Consider the following 22,012-nt stretch of genomic DNA (forward strand, 5'->3'; position numbering starts at 1 on the left):
AGCCAAAATGCCTGGATTAGAACCCCAGCTGTGTGATCTTGAGCAGATGACTGAACCTCTATGCGCCTCAGTGTTTTGCCTGAGGGTTAACAAGAGTCGGGCATCAGTGACATCATAGTGAAAAGCTTCAGTAGCTGCTGATTCTTCCGTTTTTCTGCTGGTGCCTTGGGCCAGTGATGGCCATCACAGTTGACTCTGAGGCAGGAGCCAGGCTATGTACACCCTACATCACAAAGACCTACAAGGGAAGACTGTCCCAAATTTACAGATTCAGAGATCCAGAGAAAGGAAATGACACTTCAAGATCACGCAGCTAAACTAAGAAACAGACAAACCTGGAAGTCAGGGCTTTAGGCCCCACCCTTCTTTCTATAGTTTTTTTTTTTTTTTTTTTTTCTAAATCCAAGGATGTTCCTTTCTCTCCCTGCTCCCTAATAATGGGCTGCATATAATTTCCAAGGTTTATAACTTGTAAACATGAGGTGGACAGAATGTCTGGGAACAGGCATGTCCTCCAGGCCCAGCATGCTGACCCTTCTGCCCATCCATCAAACTTAGCCTTTCATCTACTTTCCTCTGCCCCTCCTCCCCTCATTCTCCCCCTGACCCCATCTTCAATTTATGTGGACCTAAGTTGCCAAGCTTCTAGTTGTCTTCTGTTCCTGGTTTGGTTCTGTGCAGGGCAATGCCAAGCTGTGGGCAGTAAAGAATTTTAAGCAAAAGTGTTCTGACAAGCTCTTTTAAGATGATGGGGTGAGTAAAAGGCTGTGTACATCACAGGTCGCCCTGCCAGTATGTACTGCGGCTGACCTGGAAACAGCATCTGCTTGGGTGTGGCACTCAGCTGGAATTCAGCCTGTCTTTGCTATTTAATACCTTCATAAAAATATAACTTCTTTGAACCTCAGAGTTGCCATCGGTAAAGTGCAAGTGTTAATAGCGGCCTTGACATGTTTTTTGTAAGTGGGCATAAAGTCATCTATAAAACTAAGATGGCCATATAATCTCTCATCCACACCAAGATGCTTCTGATAGTGAAAGAGGGGGTACTAGGCATCATTAATTTGGAGATGAAACCTGTGTAACCAGCACCGTCCCAGGAAAACCAGGAATATGATAGGCCTGAATACATGGTGGAGATTTGTGTAGATTAAGATGGACCAAGATGCCAGGGGAAAGGGCTGACAGGGTGGACAGAGACTGGCTTGTGGGAATAGAATGGTAGAAAACACAGAGAGCCAGGAATAGGAAGATCTTACAATGTTGTCCTCAAACTCTTCTTTTCTTCCTACTCTCAGGGCAAAGCAGGAGAGCCGGGTCTACCAGGACCAGAGGGTGCCCGAGGCCCACCTGTAAGTGTGCAGTGTGTGTTGGGAACAGTAGAACCAAGCCCATCAGTCACATGGCTTTCACCGCTGTGGGCAGGGCTAGCCCAGACTGCCCGACCATGGGGTCCTAGAAGTCCTTCTCCTCCAGACGGGTGTGCTTCTGTGCAGTCAACTCAGCTTTGTCACACTGCATAGCTGTAAAATTCATTTTCACAATTGCAGCCATTACCTTGTTGTTGCTAAAAGTTTTCTTTGTTCTTATGCAATTTGTTATGATTTCAATGGGTTTTCTCTAGATAATAGAACCTAGAAATGAATCTTAATTTTAGTTTTGAACACTTTCCATAGCTAAGGTTTTTTCCCAATTGTAAAAGTAACCCATTCTCATTGCCTAGTGATATTAATAGTAATGATGATGGTAATAATGAGAAAAAGAACACAAAAAAATGGTATAGAGAAGAAAATTAATTTACTTCTAATTTTACAACAGAGAAGTAAAATTTTTAATATTCAGTGTATTTTTTCTAGTCCTTTTTTCCATGTATGAATTCTAGCATCTATATATGTACATTTATATCTAGCTGTGTAGCTATTATACATATAAACAGACACAGATACTATTTACCTACAAAAATGAACTCTATGTATTTTAGGGTTATTGGGTTTTATTGCTAAGTGTTTCATCTCTTCATAATTTCAAAATTGTTTTCACAATTTCTTAAATTGCTTTTAGAAAAAAATATGATTTTAAATGATTGTCCTAAAATTATCTGGATTTTATATCTAGCAGATCAAAGTCCTAGCTCTGTTTTCTTAATGTTTTTCTTTTTAAAAATCAGCCTTCTGACTAGTATTCAATAAGAAGGAAATAAAATACAAAAATAAATTTTCTGTTTTCCTAAGTCCCCTTGTTTTTCACATGATTGCACCAGTAAACACCCGAGAATGAGGAATATTACCTCTTATGGGGATTGCAACACTGAGCTAGTGATCAATTTATTAAAGGTGATTCCTGGCTTTTTGGAGTGACAGGGGCTCCCTTTCAGCCAGGAAACCCATGGAACCTGTATTGGGGGCAAGACCCATCTCTCAACTGGGAGTCGTAATGAAAGAACTGAGGTTAGAAAGCCAGGCAGGGAAAAGAAGACCAAGCTCGTCTGGCTGACATAGAGTAAGTCAGGACAAAGCTTTGTAGAATGGAGTGGGTTTTCAGATAGAAAGACCTGGATTCAGCATTTACTTTGTCATGTATTGACTTTGTGACCTTGGTCGCGACGAGGACTTTTCTGAACCCCTGTTTCTTCTTCTGTGAAACGGCAGTCATAATGACTCCCATTCTTGCAGAGTGGTTATAAGTACTAAAGGAGAAGGTAGGACATGTAACATTCCCAGCAGAGTGCCTGGCTCATTGAGTGTGGCTCCTTCCATTGGTACTTTTGTCATGATTAGATGGGAGGAGAGCACACCAGAGTCTCTTCCTCTGGGCTGGCTGAATTTGGAATTCTGGGGTCCTTAAGGAAGATGCGGAGCCCCAAGAAAACCCCAGCCCTCTCCAGGGAAATGTAGCTGGACTGTTTTGAACAACTGGAGAGCACTGTGCAGTCCTTATTCAGTCTTACTCAGTCCTGACGGCAACTCTGCAGAAGTAGGTTCTATCCTAATTTTACAGGTGTGGAAACTGAGTCCCAGAGAAGAGAAGTAGAGCTCCCAAGATCCCACAGCTACAAAGTGGGAGCCATGGCCCATCCCAGACCTAACTCCGAAGTCAGCCCAGTTCCATGAAACTTAAGAGCATATGGCAATCCTTTCCATAGTTTAATACTGCAAAGCTATGCCAGGCGGGCATTTTTTTATCCTTGAGCTATAGCTTTACATCCACCAGGTGAGGATTTTCACACTGTCAGGTGGGTCTGGAGATTAAAAATGATGGTCTCAGCTCTGCTAATGATTTAATCTTCACTCACAAGACCCGAAGCTCTGTAGCGGAGCTTCAGGTAATATGCCTCCAAGGTGCAACTCTGAACAAGGAGACCCCAGCGCTATGGCCCGGGATGTAACTCCCAGAGCTGAACCTACTCAGGGGTGTTGGTAGGACCAGAAATGGCCACAGGAACAAGGAAGGGGCCACAGGACCTAACTCTGGGTGAAAGCCATGTTCCCTACAAGGGAATCACCTGACTGAGGAGCCGTGCAGAGAGGGGCCGGCCAAGCCATGTGCTGTGAGCCTAGAACAATCAGGAGGAACAAGGAGTGCAGGAGACACCTGAACCAGTAGGGCAATGCCCTGACACTCCGAGGCATTTGTGGGATGAGGCCTGGCGGCCCGGCCCACGGTACAGAGAGGGCTGGGAGGAAGGGCTCTTGGTGTCCAGCGGTCAAACCTCTGGCACAAAGTGTGGCACCAAGGAGGGCTCAGTATCCTGCAAATGGTAAAGAATGAGTGGGGGCAACGTGGGTCAAAGCAGGCGGGGAGGGATGCCTGCCTTCTGCCCCAAGAGCCTGCTCTGTCATGGGGTAACTCCATTCTCTTCCTTCTAGGGCTTCAAGGGACACACAGGCGATTCTGGTGCACCTGGTCCCCGAGTAAGTGGGCGCCTCACTTTGGAGTTCCCCCGAGGTGGGCAGAGCTTACACTTCCCAGACAGATGGTTCTTGCAGCCTGCAGGCCATGGCAGTGCCTCACCCAAGAGAGGACACGCAGCACACCAGCATGGAACAGGCCAGCATAGGGACACCTTGGATGCACCATCCCCACCTCTTGGCCTAATTCCCTCAGGTGGTTTTTCTGGGGTCCAGGCATTATCATGGCCAACCAGTTTGGCCGAATCAGTCTGGACTCAGGTGTGTCATACACGTCAGCCCTGAGCCCTGTGAGGCGGTTGCTGCTATTATGTTCATTTTGCGGAGGAGGAAACTGAAGCCCAGAGGACATGGGTGATTTCCCAAGGTCCTAGATCTTATATATGGAAAGCATCACTTTTACCCTGGATTGGAAGACTCCAGAAACTATTTTTTTATCCTTTAACTCCTCTGTCTCCTCTGAATGCCCAGAATGGAAGTGACATTAGGGGTCAGCTGGTTAGATCCCTTGCATGGTCTAGTCACCAAGGAGCAAGCACAGGTGTAGAGAGGGTGAAGTGCATGAGCAGGTGAGGAGGCAGCATTCCAAGTGTATATGCCAGAGCCTTCAGCTGCTGTTCTTCCTTGCCTGAGCTGCACAGAGAGGCACAGCATGGCTCGAGGCACTCACAGCTGGCCTTGGTTGTGCCACAGACCTCAACTCAGGGCCAGGCTCTGCGTACAGAAGTTGACAGGGCCCCTGGGTCTCTCTACCTCTCCCAGCTCCTCAGATGCCCCTGTGGTTGAGGCAACCAGTGGCTGAAGCATCTCCTTCCCTTTTTGTTCCTAGGGAGAGCCTGGTGCCATGGGGCCTCCTGGTCAGGAAGGTTTACCAGGAAAAGATGTAAGTGGGGTCCTATGGGGCCTGGCTGGGCTGGAGCTGGGGGTATCAAGGAAGTAACACCCAGAAACTGCCCCGCAGTGGTTGGTGGCAGCACTGCCAAGAGGCACACAGATGACATCACAGGATTGGTTGGCAAGGATGAGATTGGAGCCTGCAGCCTAGTGGGTGGGTACCTGGGCTTTATGGTTGATAAGGAAGCTTTTCTGGATCAGTCGTGATTTGTCCACTGGTACAAATGATAGGCCTGTTGGGTCCAGCCTTAAATGGACTTGAGAGGCATTTCAGAGTTTCTCCTGGATTATTTCTCCATCTCTCGGGCTTTGCCGTGCTCAAAGAAACTAAACACTCCTCACTGCCACCACCGTGTGCTGTGTTAATTGTACACCGCTTGAATGGCTCTCCCTTTTATTTGGTGTTGGTATCTCAGCAGAACAAGAAGTCTCACTCCGTCACCCAGGCTGGAGTGCAGTGTTGTGATCTCAGCTCACTGTAACCTCTGCCTTCCGGGTTCAAACAATTCTGTCTCAGCCTCCCGAGTAGCTGGGACTAGAGGTCCCTGCCACCACACCTGGCTTATTTTTATATTTTTAGTAGAAATGGAGTTTCAGCTTGTTGGTCAGGCTGGTCTTGAACTGCTGACTTCAGGTGATCCACCTGCCTTGGCCTCCCAAAGTGCTGGGATTATGGGCGTGAGCCACTGTGCCCAGCCAAAATAAGGGAAATTTTGACCCCAGGTGTACAAATGAAAAATTTGAGATCCAGAGAGATTAAGGGACTGACTTATGGTCACCCAGGGAGTCAGAGGCAGGAATAGCTTACCTGGAGTCCAGAATCCAGCAGCTCCACATCCCCTAGGGACCAGCCCTTTGCATGTGGCATCCTGCAGGGTGGCTGGACATATGGGATGCAGAGTGGCATCATGGAACTGGCCGTTTGGTCAGACGCAGAAGCACCAGGTACTGAGGTACAAAGTGGTCTCATGCCCACCATACGGGTCCTTCAAGACCTGCCTTTAAATTGATGAAGTGGATTCTTCCCCAGTGGCTCTTGACATACCAGAGCACATGGTCCCTGTGGCTGATCTGCTCCCAGAAATGATGGAGCTGGAAAGGATACTTAGGAGAAATATGATCTAGTTCACATGTGCTTTCTTAGCTGTGGAATCTGTTTTACTAGATCAGTCTAATGTGTGGAGCCCTATGCATATGTCTAAGAAGTAACTGAATAAATGGATGCACAAATGCGGGCTAGCATGCATTTACTCACCCACAGGAAGGGAGTTTGTTCATATTTGAAATAATGGACAATTGATGATGAAACATGCTGGACAGTTTGTTGATTCCTTTGGGTAACTTGGCGAGGTTTGGTTAACATTTGATATTGTGATGCCATCATCTTCACACAGCGACTTGGTGATGACACCACCTTTCTCGCTTTGTTCCAGGGTGACACTGGACCCACTGGGCCACAGGGTCCCCAAGGACCAAGGGGCCCACCGGTGAGTTTTGCTTTGCGACTAATGTGCTTCATGTTATTGCAGGGCCTGTTACCATAATGATATTTAGTTAGTTCCCTCTGGTGCCACTGTATATGTCGTTAAAAAATTGTAATATGTTTTAGCAGTTGGTAAATAGCTGCCTCCTTAAGTCCCCCTAGTCACCTCCCCCAACACTCATCTTGTTTTCTGAGACCATCCCCCACAACAATAGAAAAATTACAAAGGTGCCACTGGGCACCACTGGAGCTCTGTAGGACTTTGCCCCGATGCTCTGCTCTAGCTCTGGGCCACACTAGGGGTTGGTGCTTGCTAGAGGTTAGTTTCCCGAGGCTGCTGTAACCAAGTACCGTGAATGGAATACCGTACTTGGCAGAAATGTGTTGCCTCATGGTTCTGGAGGCCAGAAGCCTGACATTCAGATCAACAGGGTTGGTTCCTTCTGAGGCTGAGACAGAATAATTCCGGGTGTCTCTCCCAGCTTCTGGGGCTTTGCTGACTCCCTAGGGCATTCCTTGGCTTGTGGGGGCACCACCCTGGCCTTTGCCTTCATCTTCACATTGTGTTCTCCCTGCTTGTGTGTCTCTCCAAATATCCCCCCTGACTTTTTGTTTTTTTGAGATGGATTCCTGCTGTGTCACTCAGGCTGGAGTGTAGTGGTGCGATCTTAGCTCATTACAACCTCTGCCTCCTGGGCTTAAGTGATTCTCCTGCCTCAGCCTCCCAAGTAGGTGGGATTACAGGTGCGTGCCACCATGCTACTAATTTTTTTTTTTTTTGTCTTTTTAGTAGAGATGGGGTTTTGCCACGTTGGCCAGGCTGGTTTCGAACTCCTGACCTCAAGTGATCTGCCCCACTCGGCCTCCCAAAAGTGCTGGGAATCCAGGCATGAGCCACTGTGCCTGGCCCAAAGTTCCCCTTTTTATAAGAAAACCAGTCCTTATTGGGTAAGGGGCTCACCCTATTCAATATGACCTTATTTTAACTAATTACATTTGCAATGACCCAATTTCCCATTGTGGTCACATTCAGAGGAACTGAATGTCAGGACTTAAAAATTTGGGGGGACACAATTGAACCCCATAGCATTCCATATGATTGATAAATATTTGGATGTTATCTCTGCCTGTTTGTGCAAAGAGGCAAATCCTTCTCTTATCTAAGAGCAGCCTGAGAGAGTATGGAGAAGGTCAAAAATAGATATTTAGGTGCCTAGTGCTATGCAAAGAGAAAAGCATACATTATCCCATTTAAGCCCAGGGGCCATCTCAGAAAGGCAGCTTTGATATCTGTGTCTCTCTATATATTATTATCAATATAATTCATGCTAATTGTAGAGGCAATCTGACAGAATTGAATGTTACAAAGTAACAAGAAAATTCCCTCTTCATCCCCACCCCAATCCCACCCTCCAGAGGAAGCCACTATTTAGAAGCATTTTGTGTATCTTTTAAAATATTTTCAATACGCCTACGGGCATACAGAATACATATTTTGTACACAACACTTTATCTTTTGTAACTGGCTTGTTTTGTATAGCTTGTATGTTGTGTATTTTTTGAATGAGTGATGGGATAAACAAGTGAATGAATATTGGTTTCTCAAGTCTAGGTCACACAGCTTGTAAGAGCTTTAGGTTGGTTTAAAACCAAGACTTTCTGATGCCAAATCCTGTATTCTCCATCTTACTGTAGACAAGCGTGGGCTTTGTCTTCGAGATCGTAGAGAGCAGGTGTGTGGCAGATCCTATGAACTTGGATGTCCCATCTTTTCAGAACTTACCAAGTAGAGTCATGTTCTCCCCTGATGGGGCCACAGTGACTCAAATGAGCTGAAGTCCAGGCTCCCCAAGTGTGAGCTCTCAATGGGGTGTTATCAACCCCATGGGGAAAACATTGATTCTTGAGGTGTCAAAGAGTGTGTGTCAAATGCAGATACGAATACAGTACATTAACAGATGTGTAGCTTAGCTGTGATATTAAAATTTCATATGGCGAGATTAGGAAAAAATATGTAAAAAGGCAACTGGAGAGGGAGGGATAAGGACAAAAATTTGAGAAACCCTGCTCCAGAGCCCCCCAGGAGTGACGTGGTTCTGACCGGGTCTCCCCGGCTCCCTCACTGGGCTTTTGCAACCAATTCTGGAATTCAGCCATCTGGGCTTGATTTCTGCCTCTCCCATATTCATCACATGAACTAGGTGAGTTTCTTCACTTCTCCCAGGACTCAGTTTTCTCATCTGTAAAATGGAGGCAATCCGGACAGAACAAGGAGGCTGTAAGAATCCAGCATGGTAATCCAGTGAAGTGAGAGAACAGTGCCCAGCCCTTGGAATGTGCCCCGAGCCACGTCCTCTTCATTCCTGGAGGCAAGAGGGGCCTTTGCTCTGCTTCTCTCCCTGGCCTCTTGGCATCGGGCAGCAATCAAATTATTGATGAGTGCAAACACATTCAAAGGCACAGAAGAGGGAAAGGGAAGTGACTTCCTTTTTTGAGACAGGCTCTCACTGTGTTGCCCAGGCTGGACTTTAGTGGCATGATCACGGCTAACTGTAGCCTCGACCTCCTGGTTTCAAGCCCTTCTCCTGTCTCAGTCTCCCAAGTAGCTGGGACCACAAGTGCATACCACCATGCTCAGCTATTTTAAAAAATGTCTGTAGATATGAGGTCTCTCTATGTTGTCCAAGTTGGTCTCAGACATCTGGGCCCAGGCAGTCCTCCCATCTCAGCCTCCCCAAGTACTGAAATTATAGGTGTAAGCCACCATGGTTGGCTGGGAAGTGACATTTGGTGAGCAGCGAGTACTCAGAACAGGTGTGTGACGTGGAAGAAAGCAGCTGGCCTGGTGAGGTTGTGAAGGGCTTCACATACCACATGCTTTGGGGGGTGGCCCCAAAATCCCAAGGCCCCCAAAGGCTGCTGTGTGGTTCTAGCTTGCTCCTATCAATTCTCAGGTGCATCGTAAGGAATTTGATACCAAAAATGAGCTGCTGAAGTTCGCCAAATATCTACTTTTTTAAAAAACAGAATAGTTCTGAGTTCTTTCTCTGAGAACCTCATTTTTACTCCACTGTAATTTCTGTGCTTTTCTGAGTTAGAAGGATTCTGGCAAGTTCACACAACTTTGAAATGGACACTGAATATGTATAGAGTGCCTCCATCAATAGTTGTGGTGATTGTGAATGTATGTGTGGCCTGAAAACTCTCATTTTGCTTTCTCTAAAATCTACAGCCACCCCGGGGTAAGAATGACCCATGTGGCAACTACCTCACAGCCACTAGCTTCCAACAAGCACCAGTGGAGTGAAGCTCAGTGCTGGGGACTGCATGAGGCATTTTCACGATTCCTTCATTTTCTCCCCAAACCCTGTGAGACAGGTGTCATTGCTGTCCCCATTCACAGATGAGAAATGGAGACACGGAGAAGTCTAGTAACTTGCCCAAGATCACGCTGCAAGTCAGTGATACAGCCAGGATTTGGACCCCAGCATTCTCATTCAAGAGCCTGCAGCTGCAACACCCAGCCTGGCTGGCGTGTGCTAGATGTCCTTGTCAGAAAGATCATCCTGGAAGGAGGGGTCTTAGAATAGGAGTTTGGAGCTCAAAAGGGTTGAAAAGGGGAGCTGTGGTTTCCATTCCTGGGAAGCAGAGACCCAAGGGGCTTGGTGAGGGAGACCAGGACACAGGAGTGGCTCTGTAGCCTGGGAGGGAACCAGGTCCCAGCCCCAATAGGCCTCAAGTGCACAGAGCACAGGCAGCCGTCCAGAACCACCCACCCTGCCTTCTGTGCACATGGCCTGTGTCGGCACTGTATGCTACTGGGTCTTGGCCCTTATCCTCTCTGCAATGTCTTGGCCCTTATCCTCCCTGCAAAGGGAAGATTAGAGGAAGAAGGAGGAGAGATAGAATTTCCATAGGGATAAGGCAAAGTACATATTTTTAGAGGGACACAGATGGGTTGGTGGGCGGAGGAAGGTGCAGGGAGAAGCGTTATGCAGCGTTCGCGGAAGGGGCCGAGTACGGGTAAGCAGTCCACAAATCCAGCTGGCTGGTCTGATTTTAGACCTTACTAGCTCAGCGATCCCTGGCAGGTCTGTTAAGGGGGTTCTGGGATATGGGGAGAAAGACGTCTGTGTTGCATGATTCCTGGCAGGATCCAGTGACATGAGGCCATGGCCATGCATGTGCTTTGGAGGCATGAGGTGGAAGCTGTATTTATGATCGCTGACCCGTAAGGCATGTCCTTAAGGAGGGGCAGAGCAGTATGAGGTGGAATCAGTGCTGCCTATGTTCAGATCTCAGCTCCTCCCCTTGCCTCACAGGCAGGTGGCTTAGCATTTCTGAGCCTCAGTTTCCCCATTTGTAAAAGGGTGATGATGTTTGGGTCTGATGTGAGCAGTGAGTGAGTTAATGCATGCGAAATGCAAAGCTCTTAGAAGAAGTCTGGTATGTAAGAAGTGCCCGGTCAGCATCAGCTACTTTATACTGGAACATGCTTCCATGAATCCAACACATTTGTGAATGCATGTTTCACAGATTATAGGGCATTAACACTTTTTGGTTAAAGGATCAATGGAGAGTGATTCTCTAGGATGTCCTTGGTTCATTATTTAGCAGCAAACCTCCTGTGTGTCTGGCACTGCATTGGAGACACACAAGGAGGATCGCTCCTCCTAGGCTGGAAATATAAAGAACGACAAGGCATAGACTCTGCCTTTGGGTTACTCATGGTGAGGAAGAGAGCCAGGTAAAGACACAGCAGCCAATGGGAATGTGCCCTGAGTGGGGGAGTGTGGTGGGCAGAGGAAGAGAATGACACAGCCTGGAGAATTGAAGCTGTGAATTTTGGCTTAATAGAAATTTGTCTGATCCTGAAAGGGAGTAGCCAGGAACATTCTTGAGCTTTCTTGTTTTTACTCCACTGGGATCCTATTTGTTAAATGTATTTGCCAAAACTATGAATGTGCACAATATATCTCTGTGAAGTTAGAGAGAATTAGACTTGGAAACCTCAGTCCTGGAATCTGGAGTGAATGGACCTTCCATTTTGTAGCTGCATGACTCTGCACAGGCCATTTTTATTCTCTGTGCCTCAGTATCTACATATTTTAAATGAGAGTATAATGATCTCCTTAGTTGGAGAGTCGCAGGAGATAAGGGCATGGACATGCTCCCTAAGCGGAGACCAGCACTGTGGCAGTGTGAGCAATTGCGTGTAAGCTGGGTTGTGTTAGATGGTTTGCTTGTTCTTCAGCACAGCAACTGAATGGAAGGATGAATAGGTGAATAAATGAATGTGGTCATAATTATTTACTGTGCCTCAGCTGTGGGCACCACTCATCAGGCTAGACTTTTTCATGCCCACGGACTCATTTAATTTCACAAGAATATTATGAATTAAATATTACAGTTCCTTTTAGAAGTTGAGAAACATCCTCTGAATAATGAAGTGGTTGACTGAGAGCCACACTGGCTAGAGTAACAGATTCTATATAAAACCAAGTCCTGTGCATCAGTCTATCTCTTTGTTCCACCGTCCTGCTCTTTGATGCCCTGGCAGGATGATTATCCCTGTTTCTTCCACCAGGGCAAGAATGGATCACCGGGATCTCCAGGAGAGCCTGGCCCTTCAGGAACCCCCGTGAGTTCTCTTTGGCTGCTATGTAATGGTGTTGGGGTGAGCTTTGAAAGGGCTTGTGGCTCACATTACAGATTGTCCAGCCTCTGTCCCTAGAAGCGTCGGTGGGGAAATACGGGTTTGAGTGGTAGAAATAAGTCGGAGGTAAGAAGCTCCATGGGGCCCATTTTTAAGGTTTAAAGTACATATGATCATGCTCTTGGCTCTTTGTTGGCTGTAACCATAGGCATCTATGGTCTACATCCATAGGCACCCAAAACAAACATTTAAAAAAAAAAAAATTTAACGAGGTTGTAGGGTAGAAGTTTGATGTTTCCAGAGGATGCAAGGACAAGGTCAGACCGAGCAACCCTTCCCACCTCGAATGACAAAGAAAGTGTGCAGCATGGAAATGGAGGTAGGGACGGGGGTGGGAGACAAAAAGGATCAACAGGTAGGTAGCAGAGAGAGCTCAATGGGCAGGTAGTAGAGAGAGGGTGCATACCAATTGGCAGAGTCCTGGTCAGCTAGATAGCAAATACAAGATTTGGGGTTCAGTCCTGGTAGGTGGGGAGACATGGTGGGGAAGATGGTTCCTTAATGGGTTCTAGGATTGGATGAGGAAAGCTCCGGGCACTAGTCTCCTTCCAATCTAGTCTTCTTGTATTTTTAGTTGCTAAAATTGGCCACCTGACTCAGAAGGCCACCTGCAACGTGTGAGTCAAATGTCAATTGTATTGGACAATGGGCTGACCAGGGCTTGGTACTTCAGATACTGCAGTGACCAGTGCATCTCAGTTTGTGAGGAACTTTCCCAGTTGGAAAATCCTGTATCCTGGGAAACCTACTGGTTTCAGGCAAACTGGGCATTTGATCACCCTAGCAGAGACCCTCTTCTTGTTGGACTAGGGACAGCTATGCAAAAGGAATCCAACTTCCTAGGAAATGTAGTGACCTCCCTCAGGGGCTATGGTGTGAGACCTGTTGCTGCTCGTGAGAGAGAACAGAGGAGGTGGGGTTGGGTCATGAAACTGGACCCATCACCTCCCCTAGTGCAGAGTTGATCCTGGAAGTACTGACCCATGCATGATGGCTCCCCAGAAAAGTTGAAGTTGAAAGATTCCCGAAGTCCTTTCCCAAAATGTGATTCTACCAAGTGAGCTCTGGCCACCTCATGGGCAGTGGTATGCCATCTCACTAGAGCACTCCTTGGAGAGCTCTGCACATCTCAGGGTCTTTGTTAAATATCTGTGCCAGTTTGTTTTAGTTGTCTCAAATGGAAAGACCCTCGGCTGTCTACAGGGAGACTTCTCATCTTCTTCCCCTCCTATGACAGCACTACCAGGAGTCCCAAGACCCCGTGTCTTTTTCTAACCCATACCCCTCCATCATGGGAGGATTTGTGTGTGGAGTGGATGTCTCAGGCCTTTTGATTTCAGAGTGGTCACAAGGTTTCCGAATCTGCTTGAGTTGGTACATGACCTTGAGGAATTAATTCTCAGTTTTCTCTTTGCAGGGCCAGAAAGGAAGCAAAGGGGAAAATGGCAGCCCAGGACTTCCTGGCTTCCTGGGTCCCCGTGGGCCTCCGGTAAGCAGAAAACCCCAATGGAACCCAAGATACCTGGCTCCAGGTTGTGACGTTCACGTGCAGTACCTTCCCTGCCACCTCCTGTGTCTTCAGTTCTGTCTGCTCAGGCCATGGTGACCTGGTGTGGAGTCAAAGTTGCATCACAGCTTATGAGACAGTGGAGTACCCCGAGGTCACACCTGCATGGGAATCTCAGTGCCATCACTCCTTAATCATGAGATCTTAGGAAAGTATTGTAACCTCTTATGCTTTAGCTGTCTCATTATTCAAATGAGGATAATGACAGCATCTGCTTCTGAGGATTAAATGAAATCATTCATATAAAGGGATCAGCAATGGTTCCTGACCATTGCAGGTGCTCAGTAAATACAAACCATTGTAATAATGCATGTGGTGGGACAATGGTGTTGATCATGATCCTAGAACTTGAAGGATGCTTGGAAATAATTGTAAAGGTGAGCAAGTTTGAGCCATTGGGTCAGAACACGTAGGTGATTTATTCAAAGCCACGTGGTAGGTTTGCGCTCCAGCTCATCCTTGAGTCAAGGTCTTTTGACAGCTTAAGTCAGGGGGAAGCTGTAAGGAAATCTTTGCCAAGTTTCTGGACAGAGAGATGCTAAGGGATTCAAACATTTCCAAGTGGAGCCCTCTGGTGTCATCTGCATATTGCAGTCCACTGCTTGGACTGCTGACCTGATGAATGAGGCTTGCATGCAACATGCCAGAGTAGAGAGCTTGCCCATGTTCTTGTCTATCCTCTCCAATTGAATTCTGACCCCTCTGCATGCCCCACTGCCAGCCAAGCCCAGCCTGTTGGAGGTGGTAGCCCCTCTTACCCTTTTCTACCATGCTGCCCAGGCTTTGCATGGTCCCATTCACTGATTTTTACATGGGCCTATGCACTCCCTTGCTAAAGGCCAAGTCTCCTTCTCCATCCCCTTGTTAATAATGTGCTGCCACTGAGCAGCCAGGCACCCACTCCCGTGGATGCCCTGCAGCAATTGCTCCTGAGTCATGATAAGAATGGGGTGTTTGTCCAGCCCTTACTACATGCCTGCTGCTGCCCAGTGTGCTTTAGGAGAATTAACACGTTGACACCTCACAGTAATCCTTGAGGCAGGTGCAACCACTGTTCTCATTTTACAGATGAAGACACTGAGGCACAGAGAGCTTATGGAAGTTGTAGGAAGGTTGTTTTAGGTCACAGAGTCAAACAGTGGAGGAGCCAAGAATTGAACCTGGAGCCCAGTGTCTTATTGGCTTCTTGTTTCACACATTGTGAGCCTGCTTCTGAGAGAGGCCTCCTGACTACAACAGGACTATTTGTAAAACTGATATCCTGGAGGCCCTCCTGGTGGAGTCATACCCATCCCATTGACAAGGAGCTCTTAACCTGTGGCTCCTTTTCCTAACCTGGGGCGATGTTTTGCTTTCCCCTGCACAGGCTGGCCAGAGAGCCTGTCTGGGATGTCCTTGGCCAGAGAGACCATCGATTGTTGTCTTTGCTGGAACATGACTTGAGTGGAAATGTCAGTTTTAAAGACAGCCTTAGTACTGACATTGGGCTGATGCTGCAGAGCCACTGATATTCTGTTCTGTTTTCCAGGGAGAACCAGGAGAGAAAGGAGTCCCAGGCAAGGAGGCAAGTATCACATGCCCAGTCACCCCTTGGCAACCCTTTCCCACGGATGGGCAATCTACGCAGTCTCAGGCCCTCGGCTTAGAAGGGCCCACACTTGCCTTAACACTGTCTGCCTTCACTGTTTTGAAATCCTTAATGCCTGTTGAACACATTTTGCCAGGAGCCCCACAGATTATGGAGCCAGTGCAGGGGCACCATCTTGATATGTCCGTTTCATTTGTTTAGCCCTCAGCATCCAAGCTATTAACAAATCCTGTCAACTCTGACTTCAAAATACCTGTTGGTTTTGTCCAGTTCTCTCTGTCTCTGCCCCTGGGACTCTAATCTAATCTGTCACCTGCTCTCACTTGAACACTGCAGTGATCCCCTTATGGATCTCCCTTTGTCCAGTCTTGCCCCTCCACAGTCTTTCACCCAGCAGGCAGAGGGTCTGCAGAGCATAAGCATATGGAGACGCTACAGTACAACCTGCAGCTCTGCCCTCCCCCTGCTCTCTCCGTGGAATCAGGCTGCCGCAGTCCCACCACTCCCCTCCTTCTCTAAGCTCCAGTCACTGGCCTCTTAGCTCGTGAGATACAGCAAGTTCTTTTCCAAAGGCCCACTTTTCCCATGCTTATTCCTACTCATCCTGAGGTCTCAGCTGAAATGTTCCTTTTGCCAACTTTCCTTTACACTGAAGCAAAGCAGACCCCTCACAATGCTTGGTTTTAGCACCCTGCTCTGTTCTGCTGTAGCCCAGGAGACCAGCACACACTAGATACCAAAAATATTTGATGAGAGATGAACAGAAGAATGATTGAATGCAGAGAAAGTAGGTCTATGGAAATTAGCTTCTCCGTTTCAAAGCCTGCATCCTCCCACTTGAATGAGGAAGATGCATTTTTACTCTGTGCCTTTGGGTCACGTTCTTAACTGCGAGGAGGTGGTCACTTGCTTGAAACTGAATCAGATAGCTTCATGCTTGGAAAGTGTTTGCACCTCACCCCAGCCACAGGGTGCCACTCACTGGGTGTATCATCCACTCATTGCCCAATCACTGTTTCCTCTGCTGTCTGGATTGAGGTAAAGAGGAAATACCTGTAGCTCCCATTTCTGAGTGTGCATCGGCCCCATGTGCTTGTACTTGGGCTCCTGCTTAAACGAATTCTCTCTGGACTTCTCAAATAAATTCTAGGCTAAGCAGGCATCCTAGGTCTTCGAGATCTGATCTAGCTCTCCCCTTAGAATGGGAGCCTCCTGCTTCCCCATGCCCAATATGTCTCCATCTTCTCCCATCCAAGGCTTGGTCCTCACTCTTCCACTCATGTGGATTGCCTTTCCTGCCACCTTTTGTTGTTCAGTTTTATCCAACTTTCAAGGCTCCGTGCTTCCCAGCTTACAGATTCACCCAGGAATACCAAGGCAGTTTTTGATAATTATGTTACAGAAATTAAATCAGTCTGCCTTGTGTTAGAATCAATTCCTGCCCACCTCCACCTCGTGGACAGGCTATGAACTCTGTGAGAATGAGGATCATGTCTTATCCCTGTCCTCTGTGTAGGTCTCAGGGCTGAACATGACAACTGCATGAAAGGGATGTAGCGAATGTTTCTGGGGCTGAAATGGCCAGGCTCAGAGGAGGTCAAGAGTACTCTCTTTGACTTTCTTCTCTTCAATCTATCAACCAAGCCTATCAACCAAGAGATGGGACAAGAGCCCCTTGGCTGAATTTCCTTTCCCAATATCAAGCTCTGCTTTCCAAATGTGTGCTGTCTAAGAGGCAGGCAGACAAGCATACCTTGGTCATCATATCTGGGGAGAAAGAAAGTTAGGTGTCAGCTGGCAGGAAAGTAACCCATGCGTGAGAATGGACACTGGCCAGAGGGATTAGCCAACGCTTTACAGAGGAGATGGCAGAGGAGCTGGGGGCAAAGGGGCAGGAAAGAGACATTCCAGGTGGAGACCATGACAGGAGCAGTGGGCACTGTGGGCTGTGTCCCTTGTTCCCTGATGTGACTGCCCTCCAGGAGGGGGTGGGGTCTGTGGGAACATAGAAGAGGGCCACTTCTCTAAATGCTGGGTGGTCAGGGGGGCTTCCTGAAGAGGAGACCTGCAGGCCAGGTGGGAAGTAGGTGTCTGGACAGAGAGGTGGGGAGCATGCTGCAGGCACAGGGAAGACAAGGAACGGAGACCATGAGATGGCAGAACTGTCTGTCCCTTGCACTAGAGCCATCCAGGGCAGTGACAGCCTGTTGAAGACAACAATTCATGCAGGGCCTCCTGGGCATGTTAAAGGCAGTGGGGTTTATCCCACAAGAGGTAGGGGAGGAATCTGGAGGGGCCAACCAGGGGCTGGTGCCATCAGTCAAAGGTGGACAGTGCCAGGAGGAAAGGAAAGAAGACGCAGTGTGCCACCTCCACATAAATCAGAGGGTGTAAATCAGAAAGGAGCCCTCGGGGGACCTTATATCTTGAGGATCCCTGGTCCTCAGCATGCAGGACTGTGAACAATATCCAGCGAGGCAAGGACGCCAGTGCAGAGGGCCTGGGGCAATGATGGTCCTTTCTTTCTCCTTGCAGGGGGTCCCTGGGAAGCCTGGAGAGCCTGGATTCAAAGGAGAAAGGGTGAGTGGAGAGCACAGGCGCCTGGAACACACCAAACATGACCTTTGCACAGTGGTCACGGGATGATGAGCCTGGCCTTTGTCCAAAGCACTTAGTAAACACCCGCCTGGATCACGCCACCTGTCCTGACTTTGTTCACTTTTTCCTGGATGATCACCAGCCCCACAAAGGGAGGTTCTTTTCCTCCCAGTATTGTTTGTACTTGATGTTATTATTATTTTTTTCCTTTTTTCCTTTTTGGTTATTAGTTTAAGGACTAAAATCATCACAATGAGAGATTCAAAGGCAAGCCTTGGGAGACATTGACAGATTTCTTTCTCCCCATGTGCAAATGCCCGCCGAGATGGGCTCGGCTCCCGAAGTGCCGATTTGCCAGGAGCCAAATTTGTCGCTGGAGGTGACAAGGGAACAGATTTTCCCATAATGAATTGCCTTGGCGTTATACTCAGAAAGCCTTTCTTTACATTTCATTTCTCCAAAAAACAACAGGGGAAAAGACTTCTTTTTTCTTCTTTTTCTCTCTTTTTTTGCTGAAGAGCCTGTGGAAGGCGGACGCGTTCTCACACTCACGACTACTGCTCCCTTTGGAGGCTTTATGTGTCTCGTTTGCCCACAATCCTGCGTTTGGTCAGCCTCACGCTGTCACACTGTTGCACGACAGGGACATGGACGTCCCAGGCACCCCCAGCCCACCCCCGCTTGTTTTCCATGGTCCTGAAAAGAATTTATCTCGGCTTTCTTCGCAAGTGGGGTGGGTGGGGAGCCGGCTGGCTTCTCCCACAGCCAGAGGAGTGAGAAAAGTGGGGGCAGAGGCTCAGGGATTCTCCCCCCTGGATCTTCCTCCTGTCTCCTTCCCATGACTTTGATTCCTCTATCCCGTGGCTGTTGGTTCCTGAGCGATGGAGCCAGGGACATGAGGGACATGTGGCTGAGAAGGCGTTGACGTTCCCCCTCGCCCCTCCGAGAATGCGACTCAGGTGCCCGTGGGAGCTATTGGCGCAGGATATGGGCTTGAATTTTGGTTGAGAGCCAAGGAACTCAGACCACCAATGGCATCTCTTCTTTAATACCTAATCAATACGTGCAGAGCTTGCCTTTTCCCTGTTAAGTGCTTTCATGGCACATTGCCAGGGAGCCATTAGACTACCCTTTTCTTTGTACTCTGGGAACATCTGAAATATGGGACAAGTGCTGTCGCCACAAAGTGATTGTGAGACATTTAATGAATAGAAAATGCTGTACCACACATGAGATAGGGCCTTGGCATCCAGGTGTACAAATACCAGGACTTTTTACTAGACCCCTGAATTCAAGATCACTGACAGAGATTGCAACGTCCTGTGAAATGCATCATGCCTGGAAAATTGAAGTGACTTCTTTGGATCTGCTCAATTATTATTTTTGAATTCATTGCTTTTGGGTTATTGTTGAAATATTAAAAGCAATACAGGTACATTGTTCAACAGTGAAAATTGCAGGACTAGTGAATGCAATGAAAATTATGTGCTTCTTTCACCCCTTAGCCCCAACCATCTCCAGGGTCTATCACAGTGCTTTTCCTTTTTATCTTTTCAGAGGGAGTCTGTGCATACAGAATTGTGTGCAGTGTGTGTTATAAATGTGCATTTACCTTGTATTTAACCCCCTCCCCACTCTGAACATATCATATGTTGTCTATTGTCTCACTCCTTGCATTTTTCATTTAAGTGCCTTGTTAGAGATGGTGTGGTGACTGCACCATTTTCCTTTTCTGTGGCTCTGGGTCATGTTGTCAGCCATGCCACACGTTTACAGTTACCATCTGGTGTCTCTTCTTTTTCTCCCTGAGCCTCCCTTTCTCTGCTACATCCCAGCAATGGAGTTCCATTATCTCTGAGGCCATTAATGTGGCTGCCATATTTTCAGACAAACCAATCATTTGAACTTGCTGGTCGAACACACAGTAGCACATAAAGGCAGAGGACTGGACTGCCCTGGGCTTGCCATAGTTACCAAATCATTGGTCTAGCACTTCCAACTCTGGGTCAGCCGTGGGGAGCGTTGAGCCCTAGGCAGTGTTGGAGGCCATTGGATAATCCTCTGTGAACTCCCTAGAACTGAGAGAAAGGAGGAGATGGCCTGGGAGGGAGACACCTCTGTTGAGAGAGGACCACTCTCTCTCTAGAGAGCAAAACCAGGCCAGAAACGGGTCAGCAGCTCCACCATCAGTCTCAGTTGCCAGGGCCAGCCTTCTCCAGGTAGCCCGAGGAGCTGCACTCTTGGGATTAAGAATAGGATTGGAATTCCGCAATCAACATTCTTATCCTGTTTTCTATAGACTAGCTGTGTGACCATGGGCTGGCGGCTTTCTGTCTCTGGGCCCTGCATGTTTCCTTTTTTTTTTTCCTTTCTTTTTTAAAAAATGGAGTCTCACTCTGTCACGCAGGCTGGAGTGCAGTGGCATGATCATAGCTCACTGCCGTATCGAACTCCTGGCCTCAAGCGATCTTCCCACCTCGGCCTTCCAAGTAGCTGGGACTATAGGCAATTGCCACTGTGCCTGACTAGTTTTTTAAAAAATTAGTTTTGCTAATGATGGGGTCACAACATCTTGCCCAGGCTGCCCATGTTTTCATTTGTACAATCAGGATGGTGCATGTGATGGATTCTGGGGCTCTTCTCACCCCAGGCCACACATGGGCCACCCAGGGCCAAGGTCTCCCTTTCAGTGATCTAAAAGGCAGGCTGGGGGAACATTTTTTGCAGCCGCATGGGGTACAGCTTCCAGCCCCGAGACACACGCTAATATGCTTCTCGCCTCCTTAGGGAGATCCTGGGATCAAAGGTGACAAAGGACCTCCTGGTGGAAAGGGCCAGCCTGGGGACCCTGGAATCCCGGGCCACAAAGGCCACACAGGCCTGATGGGTCCCCAAGGACCACCTGGGGAGAACGGACCAGCTGGACCCCCAGGGCCTCCAGGCCAGCCGGGATTTCCAGGACTGAGGGTAAGGATGCTGATACGGCTTTGGACTCGGGGCTCCTCGGGGCCTTAGAGGGATCCAGGGAAGTGTGTGGACTTTAGAGGCACTAGGCTACAGATCCCAGTCTTCCAGTGACTGAAGGTGTGACCTGGAGCAGGCTACTTTTCCTTTCTGAATCTGCCGTTCCTTGTCTGCAAAAAGGAAAAACAAAATCCTCTTCTGATTTATGATGATCAAGTGAAATAATGTGCCTCGCTTAAGAAATGCTCAAAGATAGTCCCTCTTCTGTTCAACCCTCTTCCTCAGTGGTAATGAATCCTTAAGACTTCATTTCTTGGGCTGTAGAACTCTTCTGCCCAGGACCTTGTGCAAAAGGCGGTTGAGAAGACACCCAGTTCCCAGGGGTCTGAACTTCACTGTGGGATGGTTCCCCATCCATTTGGATGCCTGGCTTTGCCACTCTTGTATCTGCCGACCTAGAGTACTCCTGCTTCCCCCTGCATCTCTCTTTTTCCAAAGCTGGGAACAAGGGCTTATTTAGAGTGATTTTTTTTTCTTTCTTTAAACATCCTTTATCCTAGTGGCAGAACTTTCATTTTACACAATCTCGTGACACAGGCGTACATGGGCTATAAAAAGATAGACGCAGAACTCCCCTGGTGGAAGTCCATGTGACCACCCCTTCCTGCTCGGCAGCCCATATGGTCTCCTGGAGACCCTTTTATTTCTCAGAGCCCAGGTCTGGATGACCTCCATGTCCCTGCCACTTCTGATGCTCTGCAGTTGCGTCAGTTCCTGGTGGCTGTGGTCAGCCTGGGTTTCAGCTGCCCTGAAAGATGCCAGGCAGCCAGAGTCTGTCTCTTGGCCAAGTCAGTGGAGAGGCTGGAGCACTCAGCTGGCTTCCAAAGCCCTCTTGGAGCTTTGCCAAGTTCTGTCAGTCCTGCTGCTATGGGCAGTGATGAGAATTCTGGGACTAATATAAAAGATTCTTGGTCAGAATAAAAGAATAAGGAAATGGAATCTATCTCATGCCAGGTATGGGGCTACAGAGATGAGCACAGTAAGACCCCTGCCCTTGAGGGGTAGACACTGCCCTTGAGCAGTCAGACAGGAAGAGACCAGCTCTGTACAGCTTGAGGACAGCTCCTCTAGGTTCTTCTAAGAATCACATGCCACTGTGTGAGCTTGGAGACAACACTTGCTTCTCTGGTTGGCAAACTCATCAGCTTCTGTGAACTAAGCACCAGGACTTGGTGAGAAAGTTGTTTAGAGCCACAGTGGACCTAAGCAGGGAAAGCCAGACCACAGGAACCAG

At 48.0% G+C, this 22,012-nt stretch overlaps 1 protein-coding gene across 1 annotated transcript in view; it reads left to right on the forward strand.

Moving 5' to 3' along the window:
- The window catches only part of COL22A1 (collagen type XXII alpha 1 chain), a 303,439-nt gene that overhangs the window by 273,181 nt on the left and 8,246 nt on the right, over positions 1–22,012 (forward strand). Inside the window, exons 52-60 of the mRNA XM_010364508.2 lie at positions 1,299–1,352; positions 3,867–3,911; positions 4,738–4,791; positions 6,236–6,289; positions 11,873–11,926; positions 13,419–13,490; positions 15,097–15,132; positions 17,692–17,736; positions 20,542–20,721. Of these exons, the coding sequence (XP_010362810.2) occupies positions 1,299–1,352; positions 3,867–3,911; positions 4,738–4,791; positions 6,236–6,289; positions 11,873–11,926; positions 13,419–13,490; positions 15,097–15,132; positions 17,692–17,736; positions 20,542–20,721 (594 nt within the window). The remainder of the gene's footprint in view (positions 1–1,298; positions 1,353–3,866; positions 3,912–4,737; positions 4,792–6,235; positions 6,290–11,872; positions 11,927–13,418; positions 13,491–15,096; positions 15,133–17,691; positions 17,737–20,541; positions 20,722–22,012) is intronic.

The sequence above is a fragment of the Rhinopithecus roxellana genome, chromosome 9 (assembly GCF_007565055.1).
Source record: "Rhinopithecus roxellana isolate Shanxi Qingling chromosome 9, ASM756505v1, whole genome shotgun sequence".
Lineage (NCBI taxonomy): Eukaryota > Metazoa > Chordata > Mammalia > Primates > Cercopithecidae > Rhinopithecus > Rhinopithecus roxellana.